At 39.2% G+C, this 18,436-nt stretch overlaps 1 protein-coding gene across 6 annotated transcripts in view; it reads left to right on the plus strand.

The window, feature by feature from the left end:
* GPM6B (glycoprotein M6B) overlaps nucleotides 1-18,436 on the plus strand; it is a 148,647-nt gene that overhangs the window by 106,128 nt on the left and 24,083 nt on the right. Inside the window, exons 1-2 of one of the 6 annotated variants that reach the window (XM_056556257.1) lie at nucleotides 5,399-5,726; nucleotides 12,567-12,680. The exons of 1 other annotated variant lie outside the window; for it this stretch is intronic. In XM_056556257.1, coding sequence (XP_056412232.1) covers nucleotides 5,666-5,726; nucleotides 12,567-12,680 — 175 coding nt within the window. In that variant the 5' untranslated portion in view covers nucleotides 5,399-5,665. Of the gene's footprint in view, nucleotides 1-5,398; nucleotides 5,727-12,566; nucleotides 12,681-18,436 lie in introns of those variants that run through there. 4 more of the 6 variants (XM_056556260.1, XM_056556259.1, XM_056556261.1 and 1 more) reach the window with 4 other exon arrangements.

Consider the following 18,436-nt stretch of genomic DNA (forward strand, 5'->3'; position numbering starts at 1 on the left):
GCAAACGAGGAATATATGAATATGTAAAATATGGGAGCGGGGAAGGACCTTTACAGTGATGACGTTTCGTTACGAAGATGGCCGCGGCAGGCCGAATACTGGGGAACGAAATTCATAATTGTGAGATACTGGCTGCACTTCCGGTTTTCCGAAAAGTCGTATATGCGTGCAGTTAGCGCAACGGAGGTAATTTAGGATATTATATAACTTTGGGCGAGCTTTACAATGTGCAATAAATATTTTGCTCCAGAGTACTCCTTTAAGGAGAAGGAATCCTCTAAGTATTGTATTGGTAGTTCTTTTTTAGTAAATGTGATGTCCCAGTACAACAGTTCCAGTTGCTACCCACTAGAGAGTTGTCAGGTGGCTGAGATGATCAGGTTTTGCTGGATAGATGTGTGGTGTGTTTCTTGTATTTGTATTTCTTTGCATTGCGCTTAAAATTCATGTATACATTGAGGTTACCAGAGAGTTTGTTTAGGGTTAATATTTCTAACTTGTCTTGCACTGAATGTACAGCTGAATGGTCATGTATTCACATGTCCGCTCTGGACCAACAACTGCAAGCGAAAGTTCCTTTGTCCCACCTTCCTTTCATGTGAAAATGGCAGGACCTAAATCTGCTATAGCTACCCTGGCCCTAGGTTTAGCCAGAGCCACATGTGTGTCCCAAGTCTAGTCAGCCTAGGTTTGCTAAAGTCCGGCATACCTCACACATAGGTCACATACCTGTCATGTGACCAGTCTAATCTACAACCAAGTTGTTCCTGAACCCTGTCCCAGCCAAGGCTGTGAGGATACGTTCTACTATGTCTCAACTTCAAAATGGAGAATTCAATTTTTATATAAAGTTGTACAAGGATCTTTCTGTCTTTCACTTATCTATTTCGGGTCTACAGTTGGGTCAGTGCTAACTGCCAAGTCTTAAGTACTTCCCTGGATGCAAAATAGATACTTAAAGAGTTGTTCTGTTGTACACGTTGCAACATGGTAAACCAACCCTTGAAGATCCTCATCAAGTAGTTTCAGTAATTTGGACTTTGAACAGTAGTCACTGTGAACTTTAAAGTAGTACTCTGAAAAAGGAAGGTTTTGAAGCAAATTTACCATCCTGCCAGGGATTAAAAACATTTACTTACCTTCTGCCACTCACCTGGTGCCTCCCTTGTCCCTGATGCGATCCTTTTATAGTGTTCCCATGCTGCGGTTCAGCAATCGCTGTTTGCAATGATGCCCCACCTCGGCCACTGATTGCAATATGAAGTATTAAGCCCCGGCATGAGGAACATGATCTTTGCTGGGCTTAATACACAGGATACAATTAATAACACTGTAGCTTATGTGTTATGTGGTGTTTTTTGTAGCAAGTACACATATCTGAGAGATGAAATAGAATAATTCTTAATAGTAGAACATTCTGTCTTTATGAAACATTTCTTAAACAAATGTTAGTTAATTATTTTAGTTATTGGCATATGATTTATCTAGATCAGATGGAGCAGAAAATGTAAAGTCACTTAATGTTAATCATAAAAAAAATGGGAATTGTAAAAAATAAAATAAAATAAATTTCTCAGTTAATGTCCTACTGCTCCTCCTCCTCCTGCTTATTTCACAACATAAGTTCTTTGAGGCCTAGACTTCACTAATGATAAACAATATTCTACATCAAGCTGGTGGCAACTTCATCCAGAAGTCTTGTCACAGACGCCCTTTTCTAAAATTTCTACCATAAAATTTAAATCCAGTTGAGCTCTGGATTGTATAAGCCAAAGTGTCTGTGATAAGTGAGATGCATCAAATGCCACAGTTCATATTGATCAGTTGTTCTATCACCATAGATTCTTATTCTTTCAGGAGAGGGGGAATTTATTTCTAATACTCTTTTATAGATGGTATTATAATAATTCCTTTTTAAAATTTTTATTTTTTTAATATAGCGCCACCATATTTCACTGTCACTGTACATAGATTGTCATCACTAAATTCACCTTTCAGTATATTTTGGAGTATTGATAATCATTGCATCTCTCTAAGGGAATTTATTTGTATTTTTGTCTATACATTCTATTTCTTTTTTTTCCTTGAGCTGTTTGGCGCACAGTCCTTCAGCAACCTCAGATCTTTTTCAAGTGCTCTGTTGTACACCCACAGAAACTCTGTGGCTCCACGTGCCATCTGTTTGATTGCTTGAGGGGTTTTTAATGGGCTCTTTGCTTGACAGGATTAAAATATGTAATTATATCATTTGTATTGTTTTTGCCTTGGCTATGTATCTAATACACAGGTGTTTTCACATCTTGTGATTACAATTTCCAGTATAGATATCTCTACTCCTTTGATAATCTACATAGGAAGGCAGTGTTTTTCAATCTCTACACTGTAGTCTGCAGCAATCTGCTTAATCACACAGGCCATATGTGTACAATAAAGGGAACTGAAACCCCAATGAATTTTTTATGTAGCATGTGATTTTAATAACCTACTCATGTATTATTGTTTTCATGTTTTAATTGTGGATCCTATATAATGTTAAAGCTTCTTGGTCTAAATCCTGCAATAAAGACTAGAGATGCTTACATTTGAAATGTTTAGTTAACTTTAGACACAGTTTTCATTATTTTAGTTAAATTTGTTAGTGTGTTCTTATGTAATGTGTGTAGATTTTTAACCACATCATCCTATTTGCAATATTACCAGTAACTAAATCCTTGTTTTAGATGTGCTGGTCCACACCTGTAATTGAGTGCCAATCTAGCTACTTTAAATAGTCTCTACATGGCACAATTAGCTTCAGCAGAAGCCATACAAATGACCCCCAGACCACTCATGTGGTCCTATAAATTCATCAATGTCAGCCGCACATCACCTGTATACATGTGATTATTTAAATAGCCACACAAAAGATCCGGTCAGCCGATGAACTAGCATTTGGTCATTGATTAGCTGACTGCTGGTCCTTTTCTATGAGATAATTATTGAGCATGTGGTCCCATCAACACTCATTTGGCCAATCATTGGCTCATGTAAAGGAGCCTTAAGCCACAGAATCCTATACTGCCTGCTATTAACATACCAATATGCAATTCCTGTAAGCTAAAGTAGTGCAGGATAAACAGTCATCTATTTCTGAGATACTTGAATAGGTGATTAAGCAAAAAGTCCAGTCCCCTCTCACAGTAATGAACCCCCATACTTGTCCAAATTCCCATGCTTCATCCAAAAGGACCAGGTCATGTCAGATTCTTGGTCACACTACAATAATTCACAAAATATCTGGAGAAAAGGGAGGCGTTGTCATACATTTCTGCTGAGATATAAAATCATACTGTACAGCAGAAGATACTGATGTTATGCTAATGGCAGAGATAAGCACCTTGGATATTAAAGAAACAAAACAACCCAGGTCTATACAGGACAAAATGCTTAAAGGGGTACTCTGGTGCTCCATCATTCTGAACATTTTGTTCAGAACGCTCAGAAACAGAGGTCGTGATCATGACATCATGGCCATGGCAGTGACTTCGCTTCCACTGCCGCAGGAACCCAAGGTTTGTTTAGATGCTGCAGGTGATCGCAGGTGGTGGGGGGTCCCCAGCAGCATGACTTCCGCGATCATACATCTTATCCCCTTTCCTTTGGATAGTTGATAGGATGTCTAGCAGTGGAGTACACCTTTAAATGTCACTGTCATTTAAAGTCAGTTTGATTGGATGGATCATGTGATTTCAGCAACTTTGCAATAGACTTTATATACCTTGCCACTAGGGTCACCCTTCCTGCATATCTGCAGTCAACTGCTAGTTTGAGACAGGATGCAGGAGCTTAGGGCTCTCTCACTCACTGTGCAGATCAGACTATAGAGCCAACTGCACAGTAACTACACAACGATCTCTGCAAACTGTAAAGGGAAAAGAAGTTCAACACAGTGGGGTGCTGGCAAATGTCCTGCTTGCTTGCCACACCCCTAGCAAAGGAGACAACAGCAGACAGACATGCATTTGAATCTGGAGATGCCTGATTGGTCTCTTCAGTGCTCCCATAAAAATGCAGCCCACGCTCCTCTTTGAGAGCCAGGGTCTTGTTCCGGAGATCATAGATCAGATTTTTTTTTTCTATGTTGTTGATAGGGGATAAGTTGTTTTACAGTGGACAGTCCTTTTTAAGGAAGAGTGTTCCTAATTTAGAAAAAAAATGACATGAACTTGTTTAAGAGTAGTGGAAAGATACTCTATGAAAGTTGGTGATCCCAAGATTCCTTTAAGGCTAGGATTACACAATTGGTCACAGTGCAGCCAAACACTGCAGTGTCTCAAGGCTGCATTGCAACTAATAAAAGTGAACGGGGTCACAGATGGATTCCTGGTGACTGTGGGGTCACTGTTGCAGCATGTTACAGGTAACTAAGTAGCCCTAGCCTAAAACAGTCATTTTGGATGAGGTTTAGATTATCTCTTCCAAAAGTGGGACTTACAGCTAGTATTCTTCTTTTGTTCACTGCCTTCAATCCCAAGGGTTTTGGGAACATTCAAGTGTTGGTATATGGTCTTCACTGGCACTCCTACATTTGTTTACAGCACGATTGATGAGAAATGTATAGTGTCTGGTTTGTGCACTGGATCACGAAACTAAGGCTTGTCAGCATGCCTGTTGGGAAAACCCTTCTCTTTATGCAGGTCTAATCCTAATATGAATTGCCAGTAGCAGGCTGTTTCTAATTGAATTTGAAAGTCAAGGTTAGGAAAATGCAGGGAAGCATTTGGTTACCATTGGCAGGAACAGAATTTTTTTATGGTGACCCTTAATGTGTGTGGGATTTTTAGAATGTATTTTTATTTATAAGAAAATGTATACATGTAGCAATAGACATAATTATTTATTAATCCTCTAAAATTCTGACTTGATGTCTTAGAGACGTATAATGTTTCCTTATGTAATACACGCCTGCAGTGATGACTGTTGATCAGATTGGATGCCTGTGGCTTGCAGGCATTAGCATTGTAGAGCATAATTGTTTATGATAAGTAGAAAACATTCTGCTCTGTGGCCAGTGTCATGTGTCTTGTGTAAAGAAGTAAAGGGCATATGGGATGAATCACAGCATTGCGAGAAAGGGGCTTCAGTAGGACAGGTCGATATAATCACAGAACTGTCAGATAATCACTTAATTGTAGGCAGTGGTGCAACTTCAGAGTACTGTGTGGCAGGGGAACTCTTCTTTTACTGCTTCCCATACATCCCTGTGGTGGAATATCCCTAAGTGATGTGCATTGATTAGCATTGCTCAAGGGGGGCTTTGGAGGAGACGAGAAGAGAGTGGCTGAGCGCTATAAAGGGGGGGGGGAGGGGAGTGGCATTTTTTTTCCATACTGCTTCAGCATTCAGTAAGTCTGGGTACAATCAAGAACAGAATGGCCATTTTCTAGCAAGGGATCCTGCATGACGTATGACTGTTTTCTGGCTGAAGTCGTGGAGGACCAGTAGAGAGAGCAGAATTGGAGCTGACAACTCTACATCTTGGAGGAGGCTGTGATCTAGTGTAGTGCAGAACAGAAGCACTCAATCACTGCAGCTGTAAAGAGGCAGGGAAACAAATCCACTGCACAGGAAGACACAAGAAAGTGTTTGTTGGTGGGGGAATTAAAAGGCATTTTTGGTGTATGGGATGAAGCCAGCCATGGAAACTGCAGCAGAGGAAACAACAGAACAAAGCCAAGAGAGAAAAGGTACCCAGAGAGTTCTTGTGTTAGGTCTTTCACTGTCAGTAGGCTTACCTCATCCTATATGTCTCTGTGTTCGTAATCTTCTTTTCCCATAAGGCTTCTGCAAATAATGTGGATTGTTTGATTGCAGATAGCTTCGTATCACTTGTAGAAAACACATTTCCCTTCTTTGTAAACACAATTGTAAAGTAGTGCTATATAATCTAGTTGTTTGTATATGTAAACATAAATGTGTGTAATGTAAATATTTACATTATATGGACACGATCACAAACCAAAGTAATTTCTCAAATTTTTTTCTACATTCTTTTATTATTATAAAACCGATGTTCTATTTTTATATACCTGGAATGCAAAATGTTTAAGGGAAAGCTATCTACCTGGCCAATCATTGTTTTGTTCCTTTTACTTTGAATTCAGCAGTTTAAGGCTATGTTCCGTTTTCTGAGCACAGTCACCATTATTCCGGAGTCAGTTGAAGCATACGTACAAGTACAGCCCTTCTTAACAGTGAAGTGGTTTCTTAGCAACTCGAGGGATGTGTTGCCTTTCTAAACCTTATTGAAATAAATTACGTCATATCAACTATATAGAATTTTGTCTGTACAAGTGCCACACTGAATAGTTTAACATATTAATAACTTAGGTTCCAAGGTAGAACGTGCAAAGATTAAATAAATGTGCTGTATTTAGGAGGGAAAATACATTACCATACATCAGTACCACTATTATAAACAGATTAGTACGAAAGTAAAATGCCTGCTAATTATTTGTAAATGCATCCTAACATACATCTTTGATCTTATAAGCGCCATGTTATCAGTCATCTGTAGGTGCCCACAGCTATGCAAAAATGTTATCAGTGTAAAAAGTTGAGTCAGTTTGGTTCCATACCTTTTTGGCAGTGGTATATGATGTTTGACCAGGTAATGTATTAGGCATTACATGTTTTGCTATTGCTGTTACTGTGTAAGCAGTCATTTTTGTTCATGTATTGTGAAATGGCTGTGTTTTGTTTAGTGGAGGCAATGCTGGATGGAAATTCAAGAGCAAACCATTGATAAAGTGAAGCATGATATCTGTTATAGTGCTAGTATACTGGGTTCCAGGACCGTTAAATAGCTGTGTAGTACAATGCCAAAGGCCGCTATAACAATGTAATGCCTTTTCATAAGGATGCATGATAGTCATGACGTGTTTTGTATATCTTACATAACTGTGACATTTTCTGTAGCAAATCTTCTTTTCTTCCCCTACTATAAAAGTGATTTGTCAAACTACAGTGTTGGTTTGCCTGTATTTGGTTTTGTGGAAAATGTACGAGCTCGAAATGATGGACTTTACAGAGTACTGACCAGTTCTAGAAACTTTGTTTCATCAAGGCAAGCTTCCTTCTATTTGCCATAATTTATACCCTAGACTTTAACTATGCCATAAACTGGTATTCAACTAATTTAGGCATTTTTTTTCAAGCACTGTGACATCCATGTGGACCTTTATGGTAAATGGAACCAAACTGGTTGGCCATAAGTAATGATAAACCAGACCTTCTTGCCAGTATGTATGACATTATTCATTCTAGGTAACATGCCATATGTGCAGGACATAGTGAGCATGCTGCTCTTCAACGGGGGGAACTGTATTTTTAAAATCTGTGAATGCTAAGAAAAGATTCTCAATAGTGAAATACTCCATAGACCATTCTAGATCTAAATGCAAATAGGCTATTTTTAAATGAATAAAGCTAAATTTGGTTGTATAAGGTGTAGACAATGGTAGGTCAACAAAGGTTGGGTCATAGATTGTTGTTTCAGGAGGCGTTATGTGTAGTGATGTCATCAGATGGAAAGTGACAGGTCCTTTAATGACCTTTTTCATGGCAAGAACATCTAACTACTGATCTGGGGTTTATAGCTAGAATTTTCATGGTAAATTGTTGATATATGTTACTCCCACTTGATTGTCTGTGTACAGAGTACATTGTCATCATGGCATGGTTTGTTACATTATCCAGTGCTCGCGCAGTGTTACAGGATATTAGTGGGAACCACCTGCTGAGAATAAATTTTAGTTTTTTCCAATAAGGTTACATTCACATGTGACCCAACATTACCATACCAGCATAACTGTATATACCATAGCCTACCTACCAATGACTTTGTTCCATTTCTATGCATATACTGTTATTTTGTGGGACTCAAAGGAAGCTGCCTACACTTGGGAGTCCCACACAAAAAACATTCTACTTGTGACAATTTTTGGTCCATTTCTATGTACATGCTATGTTAAGTCCATTGAGCTTAAATGGGCACAGCCACCAACCTTTTTTTTATGTACTACAACGTATCTCTAATATACTTTCATTATTTTATTTTATAAAAAATATTGTATTTTATATTTGAAAACCGGCCACTAGGAGTCTCCCTCCTAGTGGCAGGCTGCAGCCTGCCGTGACATCGACTGAATTAGGACCGATGCCGGCCGGGGAATCGGTCCTAATTCAGTCAGCCTGCGCTCGCTCCCTGCCTGTCAATCAGACAGGCGGGAGCGAGTGCTGAGAACACAGAGGATGCGGTAATTGGCTCCCTGGGGTCACACGCTGCTGCTGCCTCAGGACTGTCCTACACTTGGGTATGTCTTTTTTTTTTTGGGCGGGGATAAGCGGTGTTTGGGGTAGCGCCATGGCCATAACAGTTATTGTTTTCAACACATGGTGCCTCTAGTTCTTTCACCACTACAACTCCCAGCATGCACTGACAGCCAATAGATGTCAGGGCAAGCTGGGAGTTGTAGTGGTGAAACAGCTGGAGGCACCCTGTATAGATGAGCTAAGGGCAGAAGTCAGCCCCCCCAGCAGGCGTCAATGACGTCGCACCTGCTGGAGAAGTTTGCCTGGTGAGCACACTACCAGGTAGACAAAAAGGCATTTCTCAGATGGTAAAAAAAAATTTAAAGGCAGGGAGGGGGTTAGGGATAGATGGACAATAGGCAGGGACAGAGAAAAAAAGAAAAAAAAAAGGATGGGGGGAGCTACTCTTTAATAGCCCTGGCACAAGAATGCCATCATATATGTTGGCATAATGCTTTGCCTGTATGCCCGTGCACTCCCAAAATGTAGGGTCCTTTTATCAGATGTAAACATAACCTAACAGATAAACAGGACGTTAGTGCAGGGGTTGACAAATAAATGTAAACTTTACAAGACTGCAGCAGTCCACATATAGTTCTCTGGAAAACACACAATAAGAAATTTATAGACCTCCAGACGAACATTTTTGTGTTTTGACACCAGAAACTAAAAGGGCTTTGGGGACAAATGTTACTGATCCAATAGCTGATTGGCAGGGGGTCCAACACCCAGCACCCTCGATCATCAGCTGTTCTGCACAGCCATGGCGCCTGGATGTACACAATGGCCCTGATTTACTATTGTAAACTCAACATGTTTTGTCGGGTTGTGCACCAGATTCTAGGGCATTGTGACAGAAATTTTGTCTGCGCCAGAATGTGCAACAGAATTGAAACAAACCTTACTGAGAGAACTCGAAAAGGGGGCATGGTCATCAGGGGAAGGGGTGTGGTCACCAAAAGAGTGCATGTCCTCGACATTTTCAAAAAATCCCAACATATTGACTAAGTTTGCACAGAAAATGTGGTGGATTTGAGCGGAGGAAAACCCTACTGTTCAGAGCAAGTGTAAAATAAGCAAAATGTAGGGAAAAGTGCAAAATGTAGGGAAACATTAGTAAATACCCTGGAAAAATATCTGTTGGGGGGGAAAAAAAGCCACAAAGAAAACTACACTGAGCTTTTAGTAAATCGGGGCCATTATATACAGGAGCCTGAACCTCAGCTCCATACATTGTGAAGTGGCTATGCTGAGGTACTGCAGTTTAGCTCTGTTTGAAGTAAATGAAAGCTGACCGGCAGTGACATGGCACAACCACTACATAACATAGGGAGCCAGAGCACCCTGCTCCCGCATATTGGGGGAAATGTATCAAAACCTAAAACCTGTACAAAGGAAAAGTTGCTGTGTTGCCCATAGCAACCAATGAGATCACTTTGGACTGGAAGTTGTAGTTTAAAAAAAGGTGGAGGCACCATGGTTAGGAAACTCTTGCCTAGAAATTCAGTGCCATTCTATGTTAACTTAAATTTCCCATTTAAGTGACCATAATGTTTTTAAAGGGGTACACCCGAGGGGGAAAAAAATTATAAAAATTAACTGGTGCCAGGAGGATTATACTCTTGCTGAACTTATAAACTGCTGTATGCTCTGGAGGAAGTATTGTAGCCTTTCCAATCAAACCTGCTGCCCTCTGCTGCCACCTTTGCCCATGTCAGGCACTGTCTAGAGCAGCAGATGTTTATTATGGGAATTGCTCCTGCTCTGGACAGTTCCTGACTTCGACAGAGGTGGCAGCAAAGAGCACTGTGTGTGACTGAAAATACTACTTGATTTAGAACATACAGCAGCTGATAAATACTGAAATGCTTCAGGGTTTTTTGTTTTTTTTAATAGAAGTTTTTTACAAATCTGTTTAACTTTCTTGCACCAGTTGATGTGATTCTTTTCCCTCCACAGTGCCCCTTTAATATCCTGATTGAACTGGATGTTTCCTATTTTGAAAATGAAGACAATCTCAGCAGGGTTTAATGTGCTTAGCTAATATTTCCTGAAATCTAATTTTTTTCAGTCCTCCTCAAAAGAAATCTACCTGCCAAGTGTGAGGCATTCAGTATTATACTGGAATTAATTTAAAGGACTGTTTCCTGAGGGTCAGTCCATAGGAAAGTTAGATGCCAAAACTAACAAGAATTTCTTTTTCTATCACAATATTCCAGCAGTATCTTTTGATCTGCTTAGGCTTTAGTCTGGCTTTACCATCCAAATAGCATCAAAGCTTTGATGCTGTTTGGGTCTTTATTAGGACATTGGCAAATGGGTACTTTTTCTTGTCAAGTGATTTCCATGAATGATATCTGTGTTTACGGCTGTTTTTCTTTTATTTCTTTGATATAATGGTAACCATACAAAAGTTTGAATGGAAAGTCTCAGTCTTGAACTTCAAAAGATCTCCAACACTACAGGCACCTAATTGTTTGTTCCAAAGAACATTTTAGAAAACAAAAACAGCAGAACAAAGTAATACAATACTGTGTACCCAAATATGTGCATTGTAATGTATTCATTGCGTTTTTCCTTAATATTAACCAAAAAACTTTATAATAAACACCTGAATTAATGATTTTATTATTCTAAAGTAGGAGTGGGACAGTAATACTCTTTACTTTGAGAACCGGTTTTAAACTATATATAGATATAGATATAGAGATATAGATATATATATATAGATATAGATATATATATAGCCTGAGAGAGCCAAGTAAGTGTTTCTCAAACCCGCTGGCAAAACCATAGCCAGTTATTATTATTATTAGACCTTGTCAAGTGTATTTCACTAATGCAAACAATCAGAAACCCAATGCAAAGTAAATTTTGTATAATTATGGCCATTTATAATACGGAAAAAAGGAAAATGATAATAGTCCTAATGGATTAAGCACTATTTGGGGAAGATTTATCAAAACCAATCAAATAGCTTTTTTCATTTTTGAAAAGGCCTTTGAAAAATGAAAAAAGGATCTGATTGGTTGCTATGGGCAACTGGTCAACTTTTGCTCTGGACAGGTTTTGATCTCCCCAATGAGAGCACTATGTAATATACAGTACAGACACGGTTCTTACAAATAGGTTAACTTAGCCACACACATTGAACCCATCTATTTTACCATCTAATCATTGGTGCCGGCTTATCTCCCAGAGAACAAATTCAACATGCCAGAGTCTTCTCTTCCCCAATATTACATTAGGTTATAATGGGATATTTGGGGGAGAGAAGGATCGGGCATGTTGGGTTTGTTCTCTGGGAGATAAAAAAGATCCATAGAACTCTGGCAGTGGCTTTCTCCCCTGTCCCTATTCAGAATACATGCACGTTCAGCCTGGTCGACATATGTATGCAGAATTATGAGAGCTTTTAGCCCGCATCTGTCTTATGTGTTCAGGAAGCTTTACAGGGGAGCCAACTGTTTGACTGCTTGTATCAAAAAAAGTGTGACTAGGTCTTGTTTGTGGATTTTGGTTCTATGGGGTCATTAGACCTGCATAGATGTTCAGTAGCTTAAAAAAAATGTTAATTTGCAACTTCCTTCCATATGGCTGTAATTTATAAATAAAATGGTAAAGTAGTTGTGCTAAATGTTTACAGTGGAACTATTTTTGGTCTGCAGCAAATAGGAGGAGTACTAAACTACAATATAAAATTGTGATTATTAGTAAATCTGGTGATGGTGGGAATGTTTGGATGTGATGAACTTTACTGACTTAATAGACAAACGGCAAAGTATGATCATACTTGGCCTAAACACTGCTGTCTTGGGAATAAACAAGCAGTCAGCATCATGCGCTAACTAGATCTCCCATTAATCCTTTAATTGTCAGCAGCATCATGTTTCTATGAATATAAATGGACCCACACAAGGCCGTGTTTAGATTACCACTGTATATCCTGTAGCTTATGTTACTGCAATCATTGCAAAGCCACTTTATTTGTTTCTTCTATCTTCCAAGTTTCCTAACCATTATCAAATCTTAATAGATTTTCTTGCCATACTCTCTAATACGTTGTCTCATGTCGATTCTCATCTTTAGCAAAAGGAACGTTGATGTCTGTGGCTAACTTCCATTCAGTAGTTTTGCTAGAATAACTAAAATGTGGAATTGACTTCAAATAATATGCAGGAGAACACTGACTTTTTACTACCTAAAATTGGCAGTGAACAGCAGCAGACAAGAAATGGAAATTGGCAGGTACCACTGGATGTACGGGAGTTCAAGGCCACAGCAAGTGCCAACAATGAGCGGCAGTATGAGTCCCTTGGGTACTGGAGGTAAATAAAGAGATGGGATACATTGAGTTCACATGCAGTGCAGAAGTCAATAGCTACTGCTGGTCTCTAGTGTCTATCTAGAATACATTCCAAGCTATATATTTCTTACAGATGACTGATTTTATTACTTTTTGGTATATTAATTGATAGAGTTGCTTTCCCTTAGATAGATATTCTAAGATGCAACTTGCTATGCTAACCTTTATAGTTCACACATCTTGTCATTTTTGTCATCTGCTTCTGGTAATGTTTCTTTATTGGTTATAAATAATTGCATCCATTCTCTAGTCATCTGCCTGCTTCATGTAAAACCAGGATTTGTTCATTACTATAATGATATCTTAATGACGTAATGCTTCATATTATTCCTCTGCAAACCAAGAACCTGGATAGATCCATGCAGCATCTGGCTAAAGCCGACAATCCCAGGTTGGGATATGAGGATCACAGGTCGGCTTAGTTTGTGATATGAGCATCATATAATTGGAAAGAATCATAACCTTATGTGGCCTGTTCAGTCAGTTAGTGGCTGCCCTTAATGCTTTGTTGTTCGTTTTTGAGATATCTATATAGATATGATCTTGGGGTAAAAATTTTAAGGCTTGGCTAGTAATTTTAATTAAATTGAAATGTTAAGATTATTGCTACGGTTTGTAAGGCAGTATAAAAAGAAACCAATAAGGTTCATAACTAAAAAAAAGGGGTATAAAGGGGTATTCTGGGCAAAAACATTTTATCCCCAATCCAAAGGATAGGGGATAAGATGTCTGATCGCGGGAGACCCGCTGCTTAGACCCCCCCGCAATCTCCCTACAGCACCCGCATTCCATGCGGGTGCGGAATCTCCAGTTTCGGAAACCTCCGGGTCTGGGGACGTGATGTCACGCTACGCCCCCTCCATTCATGTCTATGGGAGGGGGCGTGACGGCCGTCACGCCCCCTCCCATAGACATGAATTGAGGGGGTGTGACGTAACGTTACATCCCCAGACCCGGAGGTTTCCGAAACTGGAGATTCCGCACCCGCATAGAATGCGAGTGCTGTAGGGAGATTGCGGGGATCTCAGCAGTGGGCCCCCTCGATCAGACACCTTATCCCCTATCCTTTGGATAAGGGATAAAATGGTTTTTGCCCGGAATACCCCTTTAAGTTTATATAGGACCAAAACCAAACCTTGGAAAAGTCTTGATTCTTAATCGTGAACAAATCACAATTACCAATTGATAATACAGAACACAAAAACAATAGTTAGATGGATTGCATTACCAGAATCCCTAATATCAGCAATATGTAGCCATGATGTCAAATTCTCAACAGTTCCTCATGACATTTTCTGTAAGGTGTAGCCACAGCCGACCTTTTATATTTACTTTGCTGTGTGCCCTTAATCTCTGCTTGACATACTGAGGGCATAGCTGGGTTTTTGGTTCAACATAATATGCTACCCCCTCCGCCTCTGTTCTGGAGTGCACTAGTTTCCCAGCTTTGCATATGAAAAGTTCTTCTGGTCTCACTTCCTGAGAACCTCAAGAGACAATAGTGCTTGAGAACTTTCACAACCATGGGGTGGGGAGTGGGAAAGATGTCTCCCACTCCCAAGAAAAGCTTTGAAAGAAAACTAATTTGTATACCTTTTTGCTTTCCTTGCTTGTGTGTAACCCAGTGGGCTCCAAGTACTGAGTCCCATGTGAAAGCATCAATATTACTAAATGTAAAGAGGATATATAAAAGCACATATAAGAAAATAGATTTCAGTGAACCTATGGGATCTGTTATCAGAAAAAAGGAATGGTCTTCTGCTTAGACTTAGAAATATGGACCGTATTCACTGCTGAACTGTGGAAAGGTGTGGTGTAGGGATTAGTAAGAAGCATCATTTCAGACTTCTACCATTTCCAAATTTCATCAATTACAACAGCAAATAAAAAATGATCTTTTTAGTAACTTTCTCCGACACAGACCCCGTAATTGGACTTAATTTAAACCACATTAAACAGTTTTTGACATTTTATATGGAATCCTGTTTTTTAAAAAAATTCCAGTTATTCCTGCTGTTGTTACAGTCAGGAACACTATATGTTGGCATTACCTTTGTGCAGCCTTTCTTGTTGCCTGTATTTTTCTTATTTTGCAAATAAATGAATTTTCGAATGAGAGAAACTTCTAGCGAGCGCTGTGGTTTGATCACTGACATGGCTGGAGCGGTGCTGGCCCTTTGCCCAGTAAAGCAATTAAATCCTACACCTCTGCCAAAACTCATAGGATGTTCCCTGAAAATGGGATTACTATACAGCGTCTATGATATGGTTCCTAAACAGACTGTAATAGGGAAAGTACATGTGCCTGGCCCTAAAATAAGGTCACCAAATAAGCTGGTCCTTTTTTTTATAGGCTGGTGTGTATTGGACAGACTGTGTCACCTTCTCTCACCCAGTTGTCCATGTAAACCCTGACGGGCAGCATAGCTGAACGCTGCTGTTGGTTATTAAATATATATTAAATGGCTCTGATTCCCTTAATAATGTTGGCCCTTGTTTTAGCCGGCCCTCCTTCTGAGAATGTGTTACATTTGCAGCCAGGATCACAGGCAGCACTGAGCAAGTCACTGGGCCGTTATTAACTTGTTTCCATGGCGACGGCTGCTCACAAGCCTGAGGACAAAAATGTTTTTATTCTGCTGTGGTGAACAAAAGGGTTCTGGTGATGCTTTGGACAAAATGGTCTTTGAAAGCAAGAGACATTGATGTGTTTGTACTATGTCATTTATATTCAGGGTTATTTTCGACCTCTGCACCTTGAAATTTTTTTTTTCTACATTTTTTCCCCCTCATTTTAAATTATTTACACTGATAAACGATTCCTCATTTGGTCCCAATTTTTCTTAAACTTTTTTCAAGGCAATATGCATCAGTGGATTATATCACACAAAGCAATTAGGAGCTATAAATTCACACAATACAAAAACACACCCTGCCCCTTGCAATAAATGTGAACACAAATATCCCATTTTTCGGGGACACTGGCCTTGAAATGAACTCTTGGTGGTATAGGCGATACTCCCTTTCCTGTCAAAATGTAAAAAGAAAAAATTTAAAGGAGGAATTTATGTTTTTAAAGTTTTTTTATTTTCTAAATAAAAAATGTTTATGTAAATATGTTTGTATCTATATCTTCCACCTTTCTGTCCACTATCTTGGATCACTGCTGAATATTTACATTTACCCAACAGTTTATAAGTTTACATTAAGCATATGTTCTATACAAAGTGTTTGTCTTTATATTACTTTGTTAGGATATTGATGATTTTGCTCCTGGCACAACATTCTACAAAACTCGTTTACCATCAGTCATATACATTCCCCCCCTTCAAGCCGTATATGAAAATTACTTTAGCCTTATAATATTATCTTGTAATGTCCGATATAATTCATCATAGTAAGAATGTTGTTTTCATGGTGCTTATTTGTCTCTATACGAGATTGCCCAGGCTTGACATCTACAATATGTTGCGTACAGTAATACCATTGTTGGTGCTATTGGCACTTGCGCTTTGATCATAGTCTTATTTTTTTGTTATGGGTGTAACTGGTTCATTATTATTATTATTATTTTCCCTAGAGTGGAACAAACAGGGGTATTAAGCAGCGCTGCACTGACAAACCACTGTACGGGAAAGAGGAGTGATGCTCTTAAGAGGGGTTGGAAAGGGGCTAGCAGATGGTGCTAGTCACCAGGGACAGCTGTTGTGTCCTGGCTTTTATTATTCCATCCTGTCGCACCAGATCTTTTTAGCAAGGAAATGCAAGATTACATATCCCAAAGGGAGCCTCTCTGAAAGATGTCTTTTTGATTTTCTGCCATTTTACTACAAGACACATTTTGAGCATTTAGCCTCGTGTATACATTTAACATGCTGAATGATACTTTTGGCTGTTGAGAGGCCTAGTATAATGTGTTCAGGGGCTTAGGTGATATAGTGTAGCTTTTCTATGATGAATGTATGATTCATTCTGTGTAGTATCAAACTCTGAAGATTTAGTAGTGGAATGTTGTATATTTCAGGAACTCTAAGTATATCATAACCGTATTAGGATGAATAATGTCTTGAATGCAGTGTAACACCTGGCTTTGGTTCAGACTTTTTCATCCCAGTTATCTGTCTATATTTTTTGTCTATTGCAAAATGCTTGATGGGGTGAGCCTGCAGAAGCATAGCTGACTTTTGGGTTAGGAAAGCCAATGTGTTGACTAGGTTGTTGAGTTTAAAAATTTTTTTTTTTTATAAGAACTGTTGTATAAAATTAGTGACTGGCTAAACCCTTATCAGAGGATTTTGGGGAAGAATTAAAATTGATACATGTATGCTGACTGGAAAATATTAGTAATGATATACGGGGAGGTTTTCGTCAGTAGGTTTGAAGTAATTGTATCCAGAGTGATTGCTAAGTAAAAGCAGATGGCAATTTAGGAATCGAATAAAATCGATCAATAAGTGGATTAGGCAGAGAAAGGGTAGGTGAATGATCAGTGGGACCCATGATATGTCTGTACACTGGGGCTGTACATAATGTAAAAAACATTAACCCCTTAATGACGCAGGACGTAAATGTACGTCCTGGTGACGTGGTACTTAACGCACCAGGACGTACATTTACGTCCTGAGCATAACCGCGTGCATCGGAGCGATGCCGGCATCATGCGCGGCAGGTCCCAGCTGTGGATCGCAGCCAGGGACCCGCCGGTAATGGCGGACACCCGCGATCCCGCGGCTGTCTGCCATTAACCCCTCAGATGCCGTGATCAATACCGATCACGGCATCTGCAGCATCGCGGTCACTTAACAGGATGATCGGATCGCCCGCAGCGCTGCCGCGGCGATCCGATCATCCTGCACGGCAGACGGAGGTCCCCTCACCTGGCTCCGCTGCCTTCCGGGAGTCTTCTGCTCTGATCTGCCTTCCCGCAGACCAGAGCAGAAGATCACCGATAACCCTGATCAGTGCCATGTCCTATACATAGCACTAAACAGGATTAGCAATCAGGTGATTGCTTTAAATAGTCCCCTATGGGGACTATTAAAGTGTAAAAATAAAAGTAAAAAAAATAAAGTAAAAAAATTTGAAAAACCCCCTCCCCCAATAAAAATGTAAATTGTCCCATTTTACCCCCAAAAAGTGTAAAAAAAATAAATTTATTTTATATACATATTTGGTATCACCGCGTGCGTAAATAGCCAAACTATTAAAATAAAATGTAAATGATCCTGTACGGTGATACGACGTGAACATAAAAAAAAAAAAAAAAAAAAGTCCAAAATAGCTGCTTTTTTATAACATTTTATTCCCAAAAAAATTAATAAAAAATATAATAAAAGTTTTGTATAAGCAAATATGGTATTAATAAAAAGTACAGATCACGGCGCAAAAATGAGCCCTCATACCACCGCTTATACGGAAAAATGAAAAATTTATAGGTCTTCAAAATAGGGGGATTTTAAATGTACTCATTTGGTTAAAAAGTTTGCGATTTTTTTTTAAGCGCAACAGTAATAGAAAAGTGTATAATCATGGGTATCATTTTAATCGTATTGACCCAGAGAATAAAAAAACACATGTCATTTTTACCATAAATTGTACAACGTGAAAACAAAACCTTCCAAAATTTGCAAAATTGCGGTTTTCTTTTTAATTTCCCCACACAAATAGTATTTTTTGGGTTGCGCCATACATTTTATGGTAAAGTGAGTGATGGCATTA

The sequence above is a fragment of the Hyla sarda genome, chromosome 2, assembly GCF_029499605.1.
Source record: "Hyla sarda isolate aHylSar1 chromosome 2, aHylSar1.hap1, whole genome shotgun sequence".
Lineage (NCBI taxonomy): Eukaryota > Metazoa > Chordata > Amphibia > Anura > Hylidae > Hyla > Hyla sarda.